The following is a 21931-nucleotide window of genomic DNA, read 5'->3' on the forward strand; positions in this document are numbered from 1 at the left end:
TGCCCGTTATACCATAATGACTGATGGGCGTTACACAGGTAACTAATGAGTACAGCTAACACTTTCCGCGATTAAAACATCCATCAACACTTCGAATTCCGAGGTCAGTTAGGGTAAGTGTGACTCCAAATTACCCTATGTCCAGTCCTTCTTCTCCGTGTAAATACGGCGATACGCCACAGCGGGACTTGTGGGTTGTTTACTCGTGATATCGCTTGACACAGTCGTCACTGTTTTCATTCTGTTTGCTAAATAAACTATTTTTCAAGGCTCGTTTAGCGAGATTAACGTTATAGTATCACACATACAGTTGATGATTGTACCAACTGTAATCCCAGAACTGAATGAGCTTTTTTATTTAAGAAGGCTTGAAAGGGTACTTTATTTTAAGTTTATCTTGCTACCGGCCTGATTCGAGCCCTTCTTCTTGACGTCCGCATCCCTCATTCTCCTTCGCTGCTAGCACTCGTTCCCGTCTTTTAATAACTGAGACTTATGTGACTACCCCCCAATGTAGTTCAATATTTCGCCGAAACTGCTAATCATGCCTTTCTCTACACAAGCCACATGCGGTCATATCGCCCAGGCTGCTTTTTTTGGGCAAATGGAGGCACGCATTTTGTGCGTTCATCATAACGCCAGAAACACGGCAAAGAAATTATGACGCCTTTTATTCAGTTTGCAACTGACACTAACGAAAAAGGAAAATGCCACGTGTATGTACAATGTACTAATCACATGATAAGGCGAGCTTTAGTATCAAAGGTAATAATAAGTTATGATTATTAACAAAACGTTGAAATGACTATTCACAAGGCGGTGACACGTTTGCGAACAAACACTTCGGTCCAGTTAGTCGTATGGTCTTGGTCTGATGCCAACAGTGACGTCTTTTGCCGTGAGGAGTCCGAGGCCAGTGACGAACTCTAGTGGTACCTGGAACGGTGTTCAAGAAACGAACGAAGGTTATTGCCAACGGCTGTGAACGGCGTCGTCCGGAAACAATATCGCAGCTCTGGCAACTCTGAAGCATCAGCGGTTATCTCATCAAGTACAAGTAGTTCCTCCCAACTCGGACGGCGCATGCATAAAATATGCCCACGCATAGTTTCGTATTTCGTGGCTCCGGTTGCGCATGCGCGGAACGTGCGCTCCCATAGTTTCGCATTTCGTATCTATCCTACTGACAAGCATGCACAGCCGGCCTCACTGCAGTCTCTCTCCGTGCTCCGTATAGGCCAGTATTCAAGCCCACGATGCGCTCACCGATCAAACGATTATCGGAAGCGGAAAGAACAGTTACAAATGAATAACAAAAAAAAACACGCATAGACAAACAACCGAAAATGAAGGGAAATGACCTTCGAACTTTTCAGCTTATATTATAGGCAAAATGCATGTCCCTTCAAACGATTAGAAAATTACGAGCAAACGCAGTGCGCTGACAATAAGCTGCCCGCAGTATGCGGTGACCGACACCAACAAAACGCAACTCAGTTTTTTTAGTCAATGAGTTTTGGCGTCTATTCATTCGCCCACACGAAAAAATATTTATAGTAGCAGCTAGTTGCACATTTTGTCAAAACTGCGAAACGTTCGACCATTAATGGAGTCCGTGATCGCGTAAAGTATGTATGTATGTATGTATGCATGCATGCATGCATGTATGTGTGTGTATGTATGTATGTATGTATGTATGTATGTATGTATGTATGTATGTATGTATGTATGTATGTATGTATGTATGTATGTATGTATGTATTGTTACGATTCAGAGCGCCGCTACCCTGTTCGTGCGTGCTGCAAGTTTTGTGTAGAGCTCCACTGCTGTGTAAGAAAGCCTGCCTTCCTCGGACATGCCGGAGAACGGCCGCCACTTGGGCGCTTCGCTGTCTTTGACTAAACCTCAGCGGCCACAAAATACCAAACAACCTATTCTTCGTGTTGAGACTTGCATCTGCGAAGCGGACGCCGCAGTCGAGATCTCCCTCTCCTCTCTCAGACTCAACGAGCGCCGGTACTTACGGCTCTCATGAACCCGGGAAAGAGCGTTTCTGTACGTCTGTACTATTTTCGTGCTGCCTGCAAAAGTACTAGGAAAGCTGTTTGACCGTTAGCTCTTCGGGGATAAATACGCGGTTCCTCCAAGCACAGAATGCATTAAATTGACAGCATCGGATCCCGCTGTCGCTCTGTTCGAGCCATGCTGTAAGCTCGCTCGGAAGGTTGACTTTCCTGTATCGTCGCTGTTCATCGCTTGGCATGCAGTATACCAGTTAAATTTTGCCTTCGGTTTCTTGCCGTCGTCACCAAGGCAGGAACCTTTGCTGGCCGCTCCACCAACACGCTACCACTACATTGGCGGAGGTGACGGATCCCGGTTCGGGGAAGCCTTCTCGAATGAAACAGTATGTATGTATGTTTGTGTGTATGAATGTATGTATTGCGTTATTTTATGGATTGATTGATTGATTGATTGATTGATTGATTGATTGATTGATTGATTGATTGATTGATTGATTGATTGATTGATTGATTGATTGATTGATTGATTGATTGATTGATTGATTGATTGATTGATTGATTGCGTGGTTTAATGCACCGAAGCTACACCTGGGCTATGAGGCGCGCTGTAGTGGAGGGCTCTGGATTAATTTAGATCATCTTCGGGATATTTAACGTGTGCCGAAATCTCGACACACGGGCGTTTTCGCGTTTCGCCTCCATCAAAAAAGCAGCCAAGGCGGCCGGGACCGAGCCCGCGTCCTTGGGATCAGCAGCAGAACGCCTTAGCCACTGAGCCACCGTGGCGGGTGTATGTTGGCATGTGTGTATATGTGCCTGGGTGTGCGCGTTCGCGCACGCGCGCAATAACACACAGTCACAATGGCAAATGAAAAAATAAATTCCCCACGTTCCAGCCGGGTCCTGACCTTTCTCCCATTTGAGAAAGTTCAGTTTATGATCGCACCCCAAAAATGATTTTCTTAAGTGTGTGAAAATTATATGTGTGTGTGTGTGCGCCCGTGCATGCGTGCGTGCATGCATGTGTGCGGGGATGACAAAGCAAGAAAGAAAGAAAGAAAGAAAGAAAGAAAGAAAGAAAGAAAGAAAGAAAGAAAGAAAGAAAGAAAGAAAGAAGGAAGGAAAGAAAATACGCGAGCGAAAGGTGTCGAGATGAGCAGTGCGGTGCCCATTCGTGGTTGTGCACAATAACATTGCGTCACGACCGACTTACCTTCGTCTTCTCCGTGGGCACAAACTGCACGCTGTGCACCGAGTGCAGGAGCGACAGCTTGGCGGCCTGCAGCGCGAAACGCATGCCGATGCAGTTGCGAGGGCCCGCTCCGAAAGGCAGGTACGAGTACGGCCGTATGGAGCCCACGTTCTCCTCGCTGAACCTGCGGACGACAGGAGACAGAAGGAGCAATGTACTTACACCAGACTGGCTTGCTCTGTGCGGGCCTCTATGGTATTTGTACGGACGGCAGCGTCTATTATCTATGAGCATTTGCCGTCCCACGCTCCGCCGTAAGCTCGGCGTTTTTGCGGGCAAAAGTTTATCCGTCTCCTTCACGTTTGTCTCAAGCCAATCACAGGCATAGTTTTTAAAATCTAGTCAAATCTAAAATTTTGAAGAGAAAGGCATTGAGCGGAAGACTAGCAGCTACTGTTGTTGACCTGCCCGGCTTTCAAAGATACTAATCAGTGGACTTTAGACGTGGTGCTCGCGGGAAAAGATAAAGGAACATTGATATTATGATTCTGACCTATTATTCTGGTCTTTTCACTAGCTGTGAACGACTTCTCCCAATCAAAAGGCCTGCCAGTTCCCCCGTCATTTCTCTTCAAAAACGCGACGGAACGCATCCACAACGCTCGAAACGGCCCTCACCTGTCAGGGTCGAACTTCTCCGGGTTTGGGAAAAACTCGGGGTCATGGTGCATGGAGTAGGCTGGGATGCCAATGACGCAATCCTTGGGCACTGTGATCCCGGTGTCTCCGAGAACGTAGTCATCAAGGGCGGACCTCTCCAGCCTGGGCGTACAGAAAAATTAGAGCGTGAACTCAATGCTAACGTTTTTATGCTCCTTTCAGTACAGGTTGAGGAAGCAAACATATGCCTGGGAAACCATTAAAAGAATTGCCATTTCTCGAAAGTATACACGGCCGGTTGTTTGCAGAACGACACGTTTTTGGTTTTTTTATTCTGCGAATATGTTACTTTTAAGTAACAAGCGTTTTGGGGATGAAAATTAAAGCCGTTCCGCTCAATGTGAAAGCTGTCGGAAGTGCAGAGCAGTGATTCGCCATAATGGGCTGCAGCGCCGTTATCTGCTCACTGCTACCACCCAATGCAATTCATATTTCCCGCCTTCGCAGTGCTCGCACCGTCCCCTGCCTGAAGCTGCGCCAGCGGGAGTTATGTTCTTTTTGTGCTTGCTTTCCTCACACACATGCCGGCGTTGCACTGCCCCCCCCCCCCCTTTTTTTTTTTCGCTTACTATCGTAAAAACCACAGAACGAGCGTTCTTAACTAAATGAACGCGGGCGCTGCCGGTCAGTTACGTATATTTTGCCTCAAATGTACCTGCAGTTTTCTTTGCGCTAAACAACGGGGAGATGTATGACAAGCGGCAGCGGTTCACGAGTTTCGAACGCTTGTGACTGTATAAACCGCTCGGCTTTCGAAGCCTCTGGGTTACGCCGCGACGACAGCCGCTACGACGGAACGCCGTGTGACTCTACTTGGGTCCAGCGAGTGAGCTGCGACAACGAGAGCCCCTAAAGTGCTCTGGACATAAAAGGCAAATACGTTTGTATCTACATTTCAGGTGAGGTTTGCCTCTTTCGTCCTGCATTCTTTACAGCCATATGCTGCAAAGAGCTTTGGAGGTTAGAGGGAGGACACGTTATCACGCCACACACCTGTATATCGTATACGCTGCCAGAGAACACCTTTGCGTAACCGATGTTCTGCAATACAGTGAGCCTGACAGTTTGGAATGGGTCTGAGAGAAAGTCGTGCTTGGCGTTCACCAACTTGGTGTTGCTTTCACGAACCCGAAATTTGACTTTCGGGTTCGTGAATGCTCACAAATTTGGTTGTGCTCATCTTTCTTGGTTACCTTATCCCCTATACTACCACACTACGCTAATATACTACTACTCCAACCCTACTAGTGCATACTACAAACTATACAGAGTTAAAACAAGTTGCACTACTCGTTAAAGCACTCTCTGAGCTGCAGAATTTGATGAACCCGCTCAGCCGCCCTTGTCAGATTATTGTTTGGCCATGGAAGATTACCTCGTGACTGTTCGCCTCTTGTGATGACCACACAACCCACAGACCATCTTATCTTCGTGTCACCTACGTCTCAGACTACGTCCCTTCCTTAATGCCGCTTGGTCCCAACGATATGATGATCAGTTGAAATGGCTTTCACATTACAGAGAACCAATCAGTTCAGCTAACTCCGCCATGCCAATAAAACGGGAACAGCTTTTAGCGCCTCCAACGGCGTCTCTCAACGCACCTTGGAGCCGGCGGATACATCCTCAGCGTCTCCGACACAACGCAGTGGAGATACGACAGCTTGGAGACGGCGTCAAGGCTGGGCTCCTTCCCCTGTAAATATTGCAAATGTGGGTAATAAATAAGGTTTTGTTAATACACCGTCCTTCTGTTGCTGGTGTCCCATTTATCCCTAGACTACGTATGTTTAAGGCGCACGCTTTTTCTAATCATAAGGTGCTATTTTTTCCACATTGGCCTAAGACAACGAAAAAAAGCTGCAAAGAAATATTGCTGTAAAATATTTTCACAATTTTCATCCCTGTTTTTTCAGCCACGTATAATGTGGGGCCAACTGATTGCGCTTCTGCGCGCATTTTCGGTGTGCCCTTCGCAAGTGCTGCGTCGTACTCACGTGTGTGGCGAAGCAGTCGTCGGCCTCCTTGCGAAGCTTAGCCTGCACGTCCGGATTGAGGGCCAACGAGTATGCCGCGTACGAGAGCACGGACGAGGTGGTGTCGTGGCCGGCGAGGAAGAAAAGGACGCACTGGGCCAACGCTTCGTCCTCGGTCAGGGCTGCATGCACAAAGAAAACGGGGGAAGGGGGCGATCCAAAAGAACGTTTCGTCGTTGGAATAATCAGGTACTCATTTAAATAGGACAATCAGCAGCAGTTTAAAGAATTTCCAGTAGCGTATAGTATTGCCAGACAAAGAAGATAGGTATATGTCTTGCACAGAGAACAATTAAATTAAAGTGTAGCAACACGGACTTAATGAATAAGTAGAAGACCTCGACTTCAGTAGTGCAACGTCTGAAGCTTTGTCTTGTTTACCTCTCAACGTTAATTTCTAACGGCAGGATCTTAAATGCAGGAAAGATACACATCTTTCTTTTTTACCCGCTACCGTATCTAGCACTCGAAACTACCGCGACTTGTTCCCGCGATTAACCCCGTAAGAAGGAGAACGGACGTTTACGCTGTGCCCTTACATATCCGATACGAACATAGTCGGCAAATTCTAATCAAAGTCAAAGTCTCCTGTGGAGTTGAAGGTCACGCATATTTTGATCCTTATCAAAAAACAACTTGGACACGAGACACCTGGAGGCATCCGTAAGAGAACGCCATCAGCAGTGTGCGTAGAGCGCGAAATTTTACGTGGCCATACCGTCAAGCACTCACCCTTCGAAGTGAACGAGACGTCATTCTTGAGTTCGGAGTCAAGGTTGAAGATTTCCGAAGATTCCTTCCCGGTAGCGGTGTCGATGGCCTCTGTCAGAGTTCCTTCCTGGGCGTCCATCATGAGCTGCAGGAAGTCCTCACTGCGCTGAAGAACGAAGGGTGGCCGAGGATTAGAGCTAACACCACTTTGCACTATTTCTACTAAGATTTTAGTGACGTTAAACGAACGTTTGAGTGCCAAAGAAAAGGGCCATGAGTGCGTGCGTGCGTGCGTGCCCGTTCCTAGCTATTCCTTCTAAGTGCTGAGCACTTTAGGGGCGCCCGCCTTGTCGTAGTCCAGCCACCGCAGTCACCTGACGCCACGCACCCAAACAGAGGCGTCGAAAAATCTCCGCTTTCCCTGGTAGTGATCGAACCCGGGTCCCTCGAGTTACGAATCTGATTCGTATCCTATTGCGCTACACAGGCACGCGTTACTCATATGCAAAGTGTTGGGGAGGATCTTTGCACTGCGCCATTGCCTCGGAAGCTGCCGTTGCTAGGCCGCAAGTAAGTACCCGATAACATAAAATAAGGAAAACATCATCATTTGACGCAGTAATTGCCCAAATTAATAAAAACACAAGCTGGCGGCCCTTTATAGGCCTTTTCAGGAACTGCGGCGCCCTCCCTTGACTACTTTCGGTATCAACACCAGGCTGATGCTGAAACTAGTCAAGAGATGGCGCCACAGCCACTCTGGCGATCCCTGCTCCGCACTTCGACTGACAAGAAGACGGCGCGCTTCAAGGACAACAGGCGGCTTTATTGAGCGTCTCGCAGACCACACTCAGTCCGCATCCATGACCGAACATGAAGAAGCGAAGACGAAGTGCACGAGCCGGGCCCATACCCCAAGCATGCAGTGCAGGCCCAGCACCACCATTCAATGTCACTTCTTTTTCCTTCAACAACCAAGTTCCAACATCGACAGCTTTCACGTTGCGTGGAACTGTTTTAATTTTTCGCCTCTCCTACCTTTTACCCCCTGAACTCCTCCCTCCCCAGTGCAGGGTAGAAAACAAGGCCCTACATCTACATTTAGTTAACCTCCCTGCCTTTCCATCCGCTTTTTCTCCTCCTGCTCTTCCGCCTCATTTATGACAACTCCCCAACATTATTATCTCAAGCATCTGCTTTTGTTGGTCTTCAGGTTGCTTTTTTATGGTACTAAACAATGCTTCAGCATCAGGGTGCCTGGATAAAATTCGGGAACTTTCTTTGGCTTTTTTTTTACGAGGCCATATTTTTTGCACCAGTTTTAACCTGCTTTCATAACTTGCTCAGCTGCTTAGTGTAGCTATATCACAGCGGCTACTACGTGTAGCCTATCACGCCTTCAAGGCACACCGATTTCAGCACTGAGCTTAAATGCTAAAGTTAGTAGAACGAGCATCACACTACATATTGGAGAAAGGTAAAAAGTATACTTACTTGATCCTTCACTTTTCTTTTTTGTATAATGCTCACGGAGACGTCCTTGAAGTATTGAAAGATTTCCGAGTTAAAAGCTTTCACTTTCAAAGCCTTCATTATGCCCGGGAACAGAACTGCAAAAGCGAAACGAACCCGTATTGATTAGGCAAAACGAGCCACCTCTCATTGGCCGCACAACTTTCTTTTTTTTTTTCTTTTATGGCCGGTATAAGCTTGAGAGAAGACACGAGATCAACTCTTACATAGCAACAGCAGGGGTAGGGTGACGCCGCCGCTGAAAGCCTTCCTTGCCTTGGTGACAAATTCGTTTGTTTCATCACTGTGGGAGTCCAGCTTTGTTGCGAAAGCGCATCTGGCTATGACATCCAGCGCGTAATGTCCGTAAAACCTGCGAAAAACAAACAGTACAATTAATGGGTCAGGTTTTAACGCTTCTAAACCTAGTTGTCATGCTTGCTGCCGTCTAGCTATCCATACCTGAGTTTTTCGGGCGCAAATGTTTTTGTATTTTATTTTTCTTATCTTCCCTCTCTCTTTCGCTAAGTTGTTTTCTCGCTACTTTAACAAATTTTTCCTGAGTCGCAGCCCCTGTTCCTTTATTTTCAGTCATAATTCCCGCGATAGACTGCGCGTGCGGGCTTTACCCCTACTTTTATTTAAGTTTTTTGCAGAAAAACGCGCTCGGAGCTAGCGCAACTGTGACCCATCTTAGTAGAGGATCATGTGGCATGACGTCGCACCTGCCACACTGGCACTCCGGTCGCTCAAAGTCATTGCGACACGATGAATGACCTTTACGAGACACGCCGTAGTAGAGCTCTCGCTTTAAAATGAACATGGTGTTCACCCGAGAGCTTGCGATATGGTGTTGGTTAAACTTAAAACTGAAATAACCAGTTTCCAGTTATTAGCACGCCTTTTATTTCGATATTCATTTCGCGCATACGTTTTTACGCTTGTGAACATTCAAAGTATCGGCCTAAATTTGTCCGACTAAAAGAGTTCGTGTTTTCGACAAGAATATGAACGCTATTTTGAAGAAACGTGCTTAGTGGCCGAGGGGGGGGGGGGGGGGGGGGGGTTGTACAACTAAACCAACCGGCATTTCAGGCTGTTCAAACGTAATAATATTTATGCTTAGTCATTTAAACAACAGTTGCGTAAACATTTTAAATGACCTAAACAGCTAAGTCCGTTGTTGTAATATCCGAAAAAACGCCAAGCAGTATTGCACACATCCTAAAAAACTTGCGCAGATTCGTGTTGGTTGTTGGGTATAAACGAGCAGAGGTTAAGACATTCTGTGGAAGCAACGATAGCTGTAGCAACTTACACTATAATGTAAGTTCTCTTTTCCCCAGTACAGGTAGCGAACTGGGCTCTGCACAGGGTTAACCCCGTCCTTTTCCCTTTTCTTTCCGTTTCCCCTTCTTCTCCTTCATATCTATAACAACTATTCAGTTCTGCATTTCTCGAGTCAATAAAAGCAAGAACGTATAGTTTTTAAGGATAAGTTCATTACTTTTTGACCACGCGACGCTTTCCTGACAAAACAATTACAACGGACGCGGCAGCGCACCTCTCATAAAACCTAAAAGTACTTTTCGGCCAATTATTTGAAAAAGAAAAGGCGACAAATACCTTAGGTGAACTTAACTTCTTATACGTCAACTGAAGCCGTTAATTCACTTACTGCTTGACGTCAACGTCCTTGTTCTGCTGAGCAGCACTCTTAAGGTGCTCCGCGGTGATTTTGGCACATTCCTGAATCATGTCGTTCATCTGAAACAGGGTCATACTAAGCTACAATCACTGCTCGATGGATGGCGCGATGATCAGGAGTCACTACAGCCAGCTTGCTCTCACATTAAAAGGCAGTTAATTAATGCCGAGTCGCTTTGCAGGCATGTACTCTAGGCGAACATGGTAAAAGGAATTGATACTTATATGTCTTCGGGCGGGAAATTTCAAGGCTGTGTTTGTTATGTAGAAATAAGGGAGGCTGACCAGAGAACAGAACTTTGCGAAGACTAGCAAAAACTAGATAAGTTTTTTAAGCGTCTGTTCTTCAGAAGGATAATTAAACCTAACCTAACCAGGTTTCCATGAAACAATACATTTCCTTTACTCTGTTCGTTAAATAAGCACGAATGAGATCGGCATCACTTATGAACGTCACAAAAGGTGTTGTCAATTCACCCGTACCCTTATGCAAACACATTCATTTTTTTTCACGAAAACAAAATGAAAGAAAAATACGGTATTTTTAGGAGAGTATTTGCTTACGCCCTGTATTTGCCACGGTTCTCTCACTTACCCTGCGAAGCTTGCCGGTCGTGAATGCGGGACTCGCTGAGGGCCGTATCTTCCTCCAGCGCTCAGCGGGAGCAATGCTCATCATATTGTCCAATATTGGGTCGAAGAACTGCAACCGCTGTAGGGGAACAAAGTTTATACGCTGAAAATCTCTGCAAGCAATCGTGCGTAAACAATCACGTGACAAATCCCCAATTAGCGGAAGTATGTCGATGAGCTGTCACGTAAAGAGCTTACTTGTTGACAGTCACCACATCTCATTTCATGACCAGAGACAAGGTTCGGGATTCACGTTACGACAAAAAACTGACACACTGCGAAAACAACTTGCTGATTTAGCGAAGTTTTAGCTTCGCAGACAAAAAAAAAGTCGGTACCATTCAAAACAATGGGGTTGGGGTACCACTTTCCTCACTCTCTTGTTTTAATTGTTACCATTAATGAGCAACAGGCGAAACTAAAATCGACGGACGTCCCAGTTCCTCATACCTTCTTATACTTAAAGGAAAATCTCGCGGCATTCACGCGACGTTACGCAAAACGACCGTGTAACTATGATGATAACTAGGTAATAACGTGGCACAGCGGTCACTTGCTCAGACGTGTTATTATGCCGACGTATTTCGCTCGAAGCCATCTGGCCGCACGCATTTTTAAACGATCCGCGTCGGCTGGGGGAGCGAGCGGCCAAGGCCTCGCGACGCCACACTTCGCTGCGCGACAGCTCTGCATCGGCGTCATGACGTAACGTGACGTAAGCAGGTCACGTGAACGGCCTTCTCTATGTCGCTTTCCTACTCCTCCTCTTCAGAGGCAATAATCGGCGCAAGGTGCGGAGCAGGACAGCTGATTCTGAATGGCATTTGCGGACATCGCTGACTTTGGTCTAGGGTTGGCTTTCCCCCAAAATGTTTTCACGTGAGACGGTATCTCCGCGGTTGAGGGTTTGCTGTAAGCGTGCTGTAATAACCACACAGTTATATTAAAGATTCGTCTGATCAAATGCATCTCAGTGTAACTCCCTGGTTATCAAAACTGAAGTTAACTCGACAATGGACCCGGTAGCGTATTTGACGAACCTGCCAGCCTTTATAGACGGCTAGCTGAACTAATAAATCTGGTGGTAGGCTAAACCCACGCAAAAGGTACCAAACTGCTCTTATTTTCAAAAACAATCTGTACAATTAACATAAGAAAACATGCAGCTGTAAAACGAATTCCTGGTCTTCTCGAAAAAAAAAAAAAAGAAGCGATGGGGATTGAACCCTGGCTGTCAGGGTGAATGAACACCCACCACTCTACTTCTAGGCCACTAAGGCTTTTTCTTTCTTTATTGTCTAGGCCACTAAGGCAAGAACAGGAAAACCGTATTAGAAGTTTTTGCTTGTGAGAATACAAGGACTGTTCCAAAGCAAACCGGTAGATAGCGCGGATGAGGGGAGGAGGGTCGCGTCTAGGCTGCCAGGAAAATAACCATTCGTTGAAACTAGCCTATGCATGTTGGTCAAGATGACAAATTATTGTCATGCTGTAAAACGAATATTTCAATTTCCGGGGGGTAATCTCACGGGCGGGAATATCACCACTAGACAAGCAAGCGCTTACATGCAAGCCTTTCAGTAGCGATTGCATATATAGATCAATATTTCGCTGCTGTTGATAAGTCAGATATTGTAGCATTTCCTTTATAAACGCATCATGGTGATTTTACGATCTATTTTAAAGACGCACTCTGTTTCTGATGTTTCAGTTTATGATGTCCAAATGTTTCAGTTTCTGCAAAACAGCGGATACGGCTGCACCGTGCGATCTGCATTTGGAAAACGATGAAGCGCTTTGAACGAAGACTCAGTTGAAAAGATGGCGCCGCTTGGTCGCCCACCATGTTGGTCGAGAGGGCGATAGTAGGGGCCACAGCCTCAGGAGCTCTAGACATGGCCTTCTGCCCCTGATCTTCTACCTCTTCCTTTATCCGCCCCCCTCTTTCCCTTTTTCTAATAAAAGCGTCTCCACCACCACCACACCCTCCCGCTATCGTTACGGGGTCTTAGAGTGTTTTCCAAGTTCCGATTCAAGGTCGACAAGCAATTGATGCTTGACATTTCGGTCTAGCGTACTTTTCGAGTTGAGGTGACAATTGTACAGGTGTGCCCGTGGTGGCGTTTGTCCAATTACGTTTCGTTTTAACTACTATGAAGTGTATACGTACCCGTCTGTTGCATAACTGCGGGAAGTCCTTTACAAGCACAAGCTTCACCAGTTCAGGTTCGGCAACAATCAGCGTAGGTTTTCCTCCTTCGTAAATTCTGAAATTGTGAGACAATCAATCAGAGTGTATCCGCATTACGAGCTACAAAAGACCATTCTTAACACAAAGAAAAGCTGACCATTAGAAGCTACAAACAAACAAGAAAACAAGCGCCGACAAGTGTACAAGCGAGAAATTCGAACAGCTTAAATAGATGTATCTTAAAAACGTTGCTTCTCTGCACCTTATGCGGTTGCCCTTCCTACCCCGATTCCAACGCACCAATACCTTCAATTGTACGCAGACAAACAAAAGTTCATGTTAAATTCTCAGCGTGGCTTACCCAAAGAGTCTTCCAAGCTTCACATAGCGGTCGTGGTCAATGGCATGTGGGGGCTGTGCGGAAAAATGGCAAAGCAGAATGCAAACATCCGGCTGTGTAGTTCGAGTCCAATTCACGAACGCCCTGCCATTTTTATTGCGGCCAAAAATGTCAGCCGTTGCTTTTTTAGCCCCTCCATTATCAACAATGTACGGTTTGAGTATTTCGAATATGTGAAAAAGAGCGCCTTGTACAGGCCTAGGGCACTAATGTGTGAAATTATCTGTCCCATTGAGCTGGTATTTTGATTCATACATTATTCATTTTTGCGAATAAAGACAAATGTGGACAACGAGGTATTCACTGCTCAAGGGCTTTGTAAGGCTAAGTTGCAAAAAAAAAAATGATTTCTCACTAAGGTGTCACTTTAAACGTGAGTTATCAAACGAATGTGGATTTCCCGACACCTTTTTGGTAATTCAAGTTAATACTCTAGACACCTAACCACGTAAGTAACGCGGACTGGAACTACAATGTAATTTACGGTAACTTGACGTGTTATATACCGCAAACCACATGTCGGCTTCAAAGTGTTTTAGAATGGCTAATTTCGAGGCATTGCTGAAGCCAATTTTCCTTAAGCATGTGCCTTAAAACAAGTATTTAAAAATTATAAATAATTAGTGCGACTACACTACGCTGTTTGGTAATCTTTCGGAATTGAAACCAAGAAAAATTTTTAACTAGCTATATTTTTAACGTGAGCTAATCCTCTGGCAAGAAATTTTCGCTTGGGTGTATGAGGCTACCCGCGCCCATAACATTTGTGACGCTTAACTAATTTGCGTATTTTTAAATCTAACATTTCAAAAATATCAGCCATTTGCCTGTTTTGTTTTACTTCAGAAGATTTACGAGGCCTTGAGCAAAGCATGGATACATACGTGCTATATTTATTATGTTTACAAATCTAGAACAATTATTATGTGTACATTCCGTAATCAACCCATCACTTTAGTTGTGCTTCGCCTTGGCTTACTATTATTAGAACAAGTCGGTTATTACGTGTTACCAGCAAATCGCTACCGTAACAAACTTTGGGGCCTATTTCTGAGTGATATTTTAAAACTCGGCGCACTATTTAAAATTATTAATCCACGAAAACTTAAACACTCAGTAGTAAGCTGGCCAGGCAAAGTCCATAGACAAATATACCTTGCTGCCAGTGGCAATGGCTTTTTTGGTTTACTGGGGCCTTTATTGTTTACTGGTTTACTGGGGCCTTTATTGTTTACTGGTTTACTGGGTTTTTTTTGGTGAACCCACATTGCCCGGAAACATCCACTACTTATATATTATACATTTGGCCTTATGTCTATATAGAAAACCATCAACTTCAGGATAATTTACAAGGGAAAATAAATGTATCCAATTATTGACTTCTGTGAGACATTATTAAAACATTTGAGACCTTGATGCTCAACCGTAGTGCGGAAATCAATTGCAGATAATACCTATAGCTGTCAACCGGGCCATGAATTTTATTGCGTCTGATGCTGATTAAACGCTGCAATGAGTTCCTTACCTTGTAAAGAAGACGAAGGGTGGGGCCCCAAATTAAGGAAAATGCTTCGTGAACAACATTTTGGCTCTTCCAATAGTTCCTGTGCCTTGCTAGATAGCTGCCGAATAAAATAAGAACAATGGGGGAAATAATTAAAAGTCATGAAGTATGGCATCGCTGTGCTCTTTCGAACCCATACATTTTATTATATGCATTAAAACGCTTTCGGCTGCATTCTTCACACTGCTGACAAAATGTTTACAGAATGGTAAGCAGTAAACAGATGCATTCGTTACAATACATAAACATGATGAAGGCGCGTACACGCTAAAATACAACGAGCAAAGAACAACGCATACAACGCATGCAGCGCCCCTTGCGAGCAAGCGACGAAGACGGACTTACAAATAAATCAGCACGCAGACAGTCGCGGACAGGAGGAGCCAATCAGGCAAGCCAATGAGCGCCATCGAAGCGTCTTCCGGGGTGCTACGTCAGATATATAAGAGCGAGTCGGCAGCTCGCGAACTCTTCACTTCGTTCGACAACGGGCAGTCTAGGTCTGCGAGAGCGGCCAGGGTAGGCTCTACGAGCCTTCCGTTGGGTACGGAGCGATGCGGTAAAACAGGTTCTCTTATATAACGGGCACAGACGACGGCCGGCAGGGGAGGAGGGGAGCGCGCCAAAATAGAGAGGGAAAGCTGCCCTGGACGTCGCTTACGCACGCGCGTACGTCAGAAAGCCCTATCAAGGGACCGGACGCATACGTATAGAACACGCCGTATTGCCGTGCTCGAAAGCATCGCACTCCACGGAGGTCGCGCTTTCGTCATGACTCAATCCTCGGCAAGAGAGATCATTTAGGGGTTGCCCAGTGCGATCGTCCTTGGAGGGCCGTCGTCGCTTGATCCAAAGGGCGCGCTCGGGGCAGGAGAGCGGTCATCCTGTTATTGTGCGCATTGCGCGCTTTCGGCAACTTGGCGACACGTGGTGGAGGGCATCTCACGCAACTCTGCGCACATCATTGCGACATGTTATTTGCGACTTTGCGCGCTTGTAGCGAAAATTCTGCCCTATAGTGATAGTGGTTGTCATTTGTTGATGAGCGCGGCTGTAGGGTGTTTTCTCCTATCCTTTATTACCAGGTTGATTCATGTGCATGTATGAGTAACCACTCTCTCTAATAGCAGTGTAGGAGTAGTTTGTGCACTACAGGCTTTGCAACGCTCAAGCAAAAACTTCTTTACGGGTGTTGTAAGAAAAAAGAAAGCGGCGGGGGGGGGGGGGGGGAGGGGGGAATTTGGCCCTATCCTGGAGTTGGCAGCTGGAATTGGACGCTAGTTGCATGCACTGTTTATCTCTGAAAACGCGCTACAATTGGGTAGATTCCTAACTCGTATATTGTACATTTATGCTTTCATCAACCCTTTTCGTTCATCATCATGTCATGCTCTCGGAGACACTCATTTGTTGCCTTCTGGATGGCCAACAACTGATTGCTTCTTGTTGCCTCGTGTTGCCCTTTTTCCGCCAACATGAATGAAATCCTTGGGGTTAAAGGACAACGCACTTCAACAAGACGGGGTTGCTGGATTCTGGGCAATGCACCCATCGTTAGTCAGAAAGACTGCCCCACTCTTCTCTCTCTCTGTCTCTCTCTCACCAACTCTCTCTCTCTCTCTCTCTCTCTCTCTCTCTCTCTCTCTCTCTCTCTCTCTCTCTCTCTCTCTCTCTCTCTCTCTCTCTCTAAGTGCAAAACAAAAAAAGAGAGAGAGCAAGACAAATAATAGGTCCGGCGTGTACGTTCCCGAGTCGGTAGTCATTCTCTTCGTCGAACCTCGAGACGCATGACTGCAGGCACAATAACATAAGTCTAACGATCTCTAACAGGACCCCGATGCCGTAAAGAAACAGAGGGTGCGGGAGAGATGAGGAGGGGAGCTGAGTCTAGTGGATCTTTCTGTTTCTCATGCAACACCCGCGCCGCATTGCCAGCCGAGCGGGCAACCCAAGGCCCCGGTTACATGTTGCGAGGGGGACAACAGGATATACCGCGCGATCAAGAGCTCCCGGGCAAGCGCGGTCGCTGCGGGCGTTGTGCCGGGTGATGTAACATGAAGAGAAATCCTGTCACTCAAGTTGGCATTTCTCTGTCACTCAAGTTGGCGCACGTAAGAGGCTTTGAATGGAAGGCTCGTGACTTCATTTTCCCTATCTCGCGCAAATTAGCGCGCAAGTGGGAGCGGCGAACAGTCCCCGCTCGGTTCCCTTACTTTTCATCGCGTGTTGAGTTTCAAAGGCAAAGCCTTCATGCTTTAATCTCCGTCGAAATCTGCTGCTGAATGAAAGCGTGTTATGTTTCCGTTGTGTGAAGTGAAATATTTTTTTGCAGAACGCAACACGAGTGTAAATTTTCTTCATTAATTTAATTGATCGGGATTCTCGACCTCGGTTCGCCGGATTCTCACTGCAAGGGATTTCCGCGGCTACTTCGGCTCGCCGGAACACCCATATTGCTCCTTTGCTCATTGTGCGACACGGAGGTTTCTAGGCGTAGTTTAGCTAGCTAATCGTGGCCGATTAGCTAGCTAATCGTGGCCGACAGTTTCTGTTTCCGGCTTCAGGAGCATTAGGCTTCACCTCTTGAACTTTAAAACTGGCCAAACACATTCTAATAATTTAATACGCAAACCACTCCACTACATAAGAAGGCGGCACGGTACTAGCGGGCGTAGCATTAGCAGCTTTCACTGCAGAAGGCAGCGTGCTTGCTTGCTCGCGGTCGCACTGAAAGCGGCTAATCAGAAGAAAGATTTCTCTTGAAACTATTAATTTATTAGGCCCAAAGAGCGAAATACAACCCGCCTTCGAACTTTGTGCGTGCGTGCGTGCGTCCGTTGGTGTGTGTGTGTGCGTGCGTGCGTTGGTGTGTGTGTGTGTGTGTGTGTGTGTGCGTGCGTGCGTGCGTGTGCGTGTGCGTGTGCGTGTGCGTGTGCGTGTGCGTGCGTGCGTGCGTGCGTGCGTGCGTGCGTCGTGTCACTGGAACACTGCAAGTTTGGGCATCGCCATTAGTATTTTCATTCTTGCGTTAACGAAGTCTTTTAAACCCAAGATCGCTTTCTGCTTTAAGTCTCATCTTTAACGACTACAACATAGAGGTTTCTCTGATTACGCTCTTGTTTTTTGCACTACAGAACGTGTCCAACAAACTGAAACAAAAAAATGGAAGCATTAGGTGCTGGCGGCAGTTGTGTATCTCTACGAAATCTCTTGTCCCATAAAAAGGTAGCGAATAAGTTAAACGCTGGCGTTTATGCTTCTGTTGAGAATAAGTTGTCAAGACTTTTATACTGATAAGAAGTAGGTGGGCATGCGGGAGGGTTTATGAGCCAGCGTGTGGAGTTCGCCGCCCTAACCAGTTTGCTCCTTACAAAAAATTCCTCGCATTTCCCCGAGGGGAAGAATGTGAAAGTGCGAATGCAGGAGTTGAATTTGCGCGGTTCGGTAATGTTCGCGAAAGAGAGATCACACACACACACACAACTACAAAGAAAGAAAGATGCATTTATTCACAGACACCTATTTGTGTTGTCGTTGTACTTGATTGCTAGAGCGGATCTCAGCTTTGAAATTTCGTGTCAGTACTCCTTTAAGCGGGTGCATTAGCCCTTCTCACGCCCGATTCCTGGCCAATCCCCCACGTGGGTATGTGCCATGTCAGCGGCCAGGCAGCGCGCGCCCATCTCCCCCCGTTGCCAAGGAAGACGAGGAGATTCCTGGCCAATCCCCCACGTGGGTATGTGCCATGTCAGCGGCCAGGCAGCGCGCGCCCATCTCCCCCCCGTTGCCAAGGAAGACGAGGAGCGCGCGCACCCGCAGCTGTTGCTATGTGGACGGACGGCGTTTACCGGAATTCAGGGTCGCTTATAAAGTGAATTCGCACTTAAAACAATATCGCGCACTCTATTCTGTTGCCGTGCGGTAGAACTACGATGTGGGGCAGACGGGGCGCGTGCACCTGAACGTGCACCTGAAAGGGGTTGTGCATGTTCGCACTTGTCGGCCCATTGTTCTACATGCGGCTGCACCCCTGCATTACGTTGGACGAGTATCGAGTTATCGCCCGATAATTCCGCGAAAAAAAATAGCAGAAGAATTTTCTATTTGCCGACATATATTTCCGGTTCTATAAGCACCCTGTCGATATGTTGCGTTTCTGGACAGCGCGTGGTTGTTCCAGGATGACAATTAATCATTGTACTTATCCGTAGGTTGCACGCACGATCCTGTGTTCTTTTTTCGTCTGAATAAAATATTCAATCGTCAGCCGGCACTGTCTTGCGCAATACCACCTCCTTGTTTCGATCGTCTCCTGCGCTGTTTAAGTGTAAATACCAACCAACTTGCCTCGTAAAGTTCCGGAAGTATCTGGGCAGCGCCAGCGTGCTAATAACTCGATGGTTTGACCATCTTCCTCTCTAGTGGGGCAGATAAAAGGGAAGTCAGAGGATTAGTGTTCACTGTAGCGGCAGCAGCATCGCACTGACATCATTTCTGCTTAAGCACGACCATATCTGCGCCCCCTCGCGTCCGCTCTGCGCAATGCTGGCGCCTGTTGGCTCGAAAACGTGAAATGGCGTTGGCGAAATTCTAAATTTGTGATTTTGCAAGCTTAATGAACACGCCAGTTACGACCTCGTTCAGGCAAATTTCTGCCCCGCAACGCGTAGGTCAAGGTCCAGCATTTAAGCATACTATATTCGCATTCACAAGACACAAATAAACCGCAGCGGTTTGTGTATTGTATTTGACGTGCCTCAGCAGCAAGTGGGCTTTACCATAAACAGTGTCGTCGCCGAAGTTACCTAAGTAACGTACACAACAGAATCTACTGTTGGCCTAGTTGCTTTCTGCGAATCGCTAAACAGCGCTTAAAGCCGAGGTCGATAGAAAAGGCCGTCGTGTGTACGCTCTTGTACAGCCGGTAAAACGCTTGTCTATAACAGCGATTTCAACTTCAACCAGCTACATCCGAAAACTGCCGAAACATACTCGTTCCAAACATGTCGGAGCAAAAGCGAAGGGCTAAGACTTCAGAATTCCGCAGTAGTTTTATTCAAATCCCGCTCCGGCGGGGCAGGATAGGGCTGAGAGTACGAACGCTGTGTTATAGACAAGCCTTTTACCGGCTGTACGTCCTCCACTTCAAGGGCTGTTCTACAAGGCGTGCAAACTAGAGCCATTTAAAGGCCCCTTACTGATGATAACCGATAGAGCAAGTTATTTTTAATATATACCACGCCAGAGCACTTCGCATCATAAGAAACACGGCGGTCGCGACCACGAGAACTTCACAAATTTAACGGCGACGAGGCGTTAGCCACTGAGCCACGTAAATCGGCATATTGCTCCTGGCCAACATTTCATTCAGACGGGAACGCAAACTTTCTGCCGCACCCCAGGCTGCATCTACAGTCGAAAGCTTTACGACAGTAGACACGGGAGCGCGTGCCGCTCAATACATGCAGAGCGCTCTAGCGAGAGGCTGGCGTGCTCTCGCATTTTGGTGCAGTTGGCGGGCGCACTCAGTCAGTCAGTAATTTTTATTGATGGGAGAGGGTAGGAGGGAAGGGGAAGGTGGGGCTAGAGAAATGAGTGGAGCCCTCCTCCCAGGGCCCGATTTTAAGCTGCCCCGACCTTTGCTCTAGCGCTTTGTCTCGCGGCTGCCTGCTGCATTATTCACGTCACGGAGGATAGCACATTTTTTATCACCCGATCGGGCAGCGAAGAGCAAACGTTTTAATGCGTTCGCTCCGTTTCGCGTTTGATAAAAAAGCCCCTCATCGGCACATGTACTCCCTGGAATCGTTTCCAGATATCTAACGTGGTCACCGTCCCAGACAACAGCGCAATGAACCGTTGTCAGGGAGTGGATCCGCGAATTGTATACGAACTACGACAGTTCGCCATGTCATCGTTAGACCGCTGTACACGTACTTAGCGACACGCGCTCCCGTGTTTACTGTCGTAAAGCTTTCGACTGTACCAGTCAGTCTTCGTGCCATCTGTGAGGCGTAGTGATATCAACGCGCATTTGATCCTTGGTCAAATATTTGGTTGTCATAGTGGCCGTCAGACAATGAAAGGGCCACAGGCCTCGCTGACGGCCGCATGCTCAACCACGTCGACACGAGGCACCTGGAGTGTTTTGTCGGGCGCACAGACGATAACGGAATAATCGCCACAGAGAAGAATGGAATAACAGATACGTCTTTGTCGGACGTATACAGCAGAGTTTTATGTGGTATTGCGAAAAAATATTTAGTCGAGCTACGTCAAGAGCGCTAAAAACAGGATTAATAGGGCCATGCAGACAAAACGCAAGTTTGGTTCACTCGAAAGTTGCCTTATTAGAATCCTACTGACACCACTTTTAACGTAGAGAGAGAGAGAAAGAGAGAGAGAGAGAGAGAGAGAGAGAGAGAGAGAGAGAGAGAGAGAGAGAGAGAGAGAGAGAGAGAGAAAGAATAACTTTAATGAAGACCAGCGATGTTAGCCGAGCCGTAGGGCTGGCTTGCTACGCTAGATGAGAGAAGAAAAACAAAAAGAAAAAAAGAGAACGGTTCCCAGTCAGGCTGCACGTGCAATCAAAGCTCTCTTCGAGTTTCTTCGGAGCACAGAACTGGACAGAGTTTTGTAATAGAAAATTTTGGCAACATCAAATGACATCTTTTTGTTTTTAACGGAAACTTCGCTCAAATAAGCTATATAATCACGAAAAAAGGGAATGGTCATGCGACCCACTTGCTCATTTCCCGCAACAGAACCTATGATGTCATACGTTCCAGCTCTGCGATTGGCTGATGCCGGCAAAAGCAAACGCAAATTAGGCAGGGCTTATGAGCTTGCCGAACAAGCTATTAGCGCTTAAATTTAGGGCACATTCGTTTTATAGCAGTAAGAATGGTGGGGTGAACAGTGGAAGTTACCAAAAGTACACGTAAACACAGAAGTAGCGATGCGTACTGCGTTGGTACTACTGGGTGCACCATGCTTGTTTTAGCTGAACTGCACTGCGGCGCTTTGGGGTTGTCTCAGACAGGGTGTCGAACCGGATCCGGAACCGAACCGAAAACGGAAACCCGACCCGAATTTTTGCCCGGAACCGGAACCGAATCGAGCCCGTATTATTTCCGCCATTTTGGAACTGAACCCGAACCGGCACGAATCGAAGGAACTGTTCCGAACCGGTTCCGGGGGTTCAAAGCTGTAATTTCTAGTCTTTGATTACGGTGGTCTA

At 46.8% G+C, this 21931-nt stretch overlaps 1 protein-coding gene across 1 annotated transcript in view; it reads right to left on the reverse strand.

Moving 5' to 3' along the window:
- LOC144179907 (uncharacterized) overlaps positions 1-21931 on the reverse strand; it is a 518871-nt gene that overhangs the window by 48370 nt on the left and 448570 nt on the right. Inside the window, exons 4-14 of the mRNA XM_077708329.1 lie at positions 12707-12803; positions 10499-10615; positions 9875-9963; positions 8424-8569; positions 8179-8294; positions 6706-6850; positions 5935-6095; positions 5542-5633; positions 3896-4039; positions 3239-3401; positions 865-936 (exon numbers count right to left, since the gene is read on the reverse strand). Of these exons, the coding sequence (XP_077564455.1) occupies positions 865-936; positions 3239-3401; positions 3896-4039; positions 5542-5633; positions 5935-6095; positions 6706-6850; positions 8179-8294; positions 8424-8569; positions 9875-9963; positions 10499-10615; positions 12707-12803 (1342 nt within the window). The remainder of the gene's footprint in view (positions 1-864; positions 937-3238; positions 3402-3895; positions 4040-5541; positions 5634-5934; positions 6096-6705; positions 6851-8178; positions 8295-8423; positions 8570-9874; positions 9964-10498; positions 10616-12706; positions 12804-21931) is intronic.

This window comes from Haemaphysalis longicornis, unplaced genomic scaffold (genome assembly GCF_048455015.1).
Source record: "Haemaphysalis longicornis isolate Haplotype H1 unplaced genomic scaffold, Haemaphysalis longicornis Haplotype H1 scaffold_4, whole genome shotgun sequence".
In the NCBI taxonomy this organism is placed as follows: Eukaryota; Metazoa; Arthropoda; class Arachnida; order Ixodida; family Ixodidae; genus Haemaphysalis; species Haemaphysalis longicornis.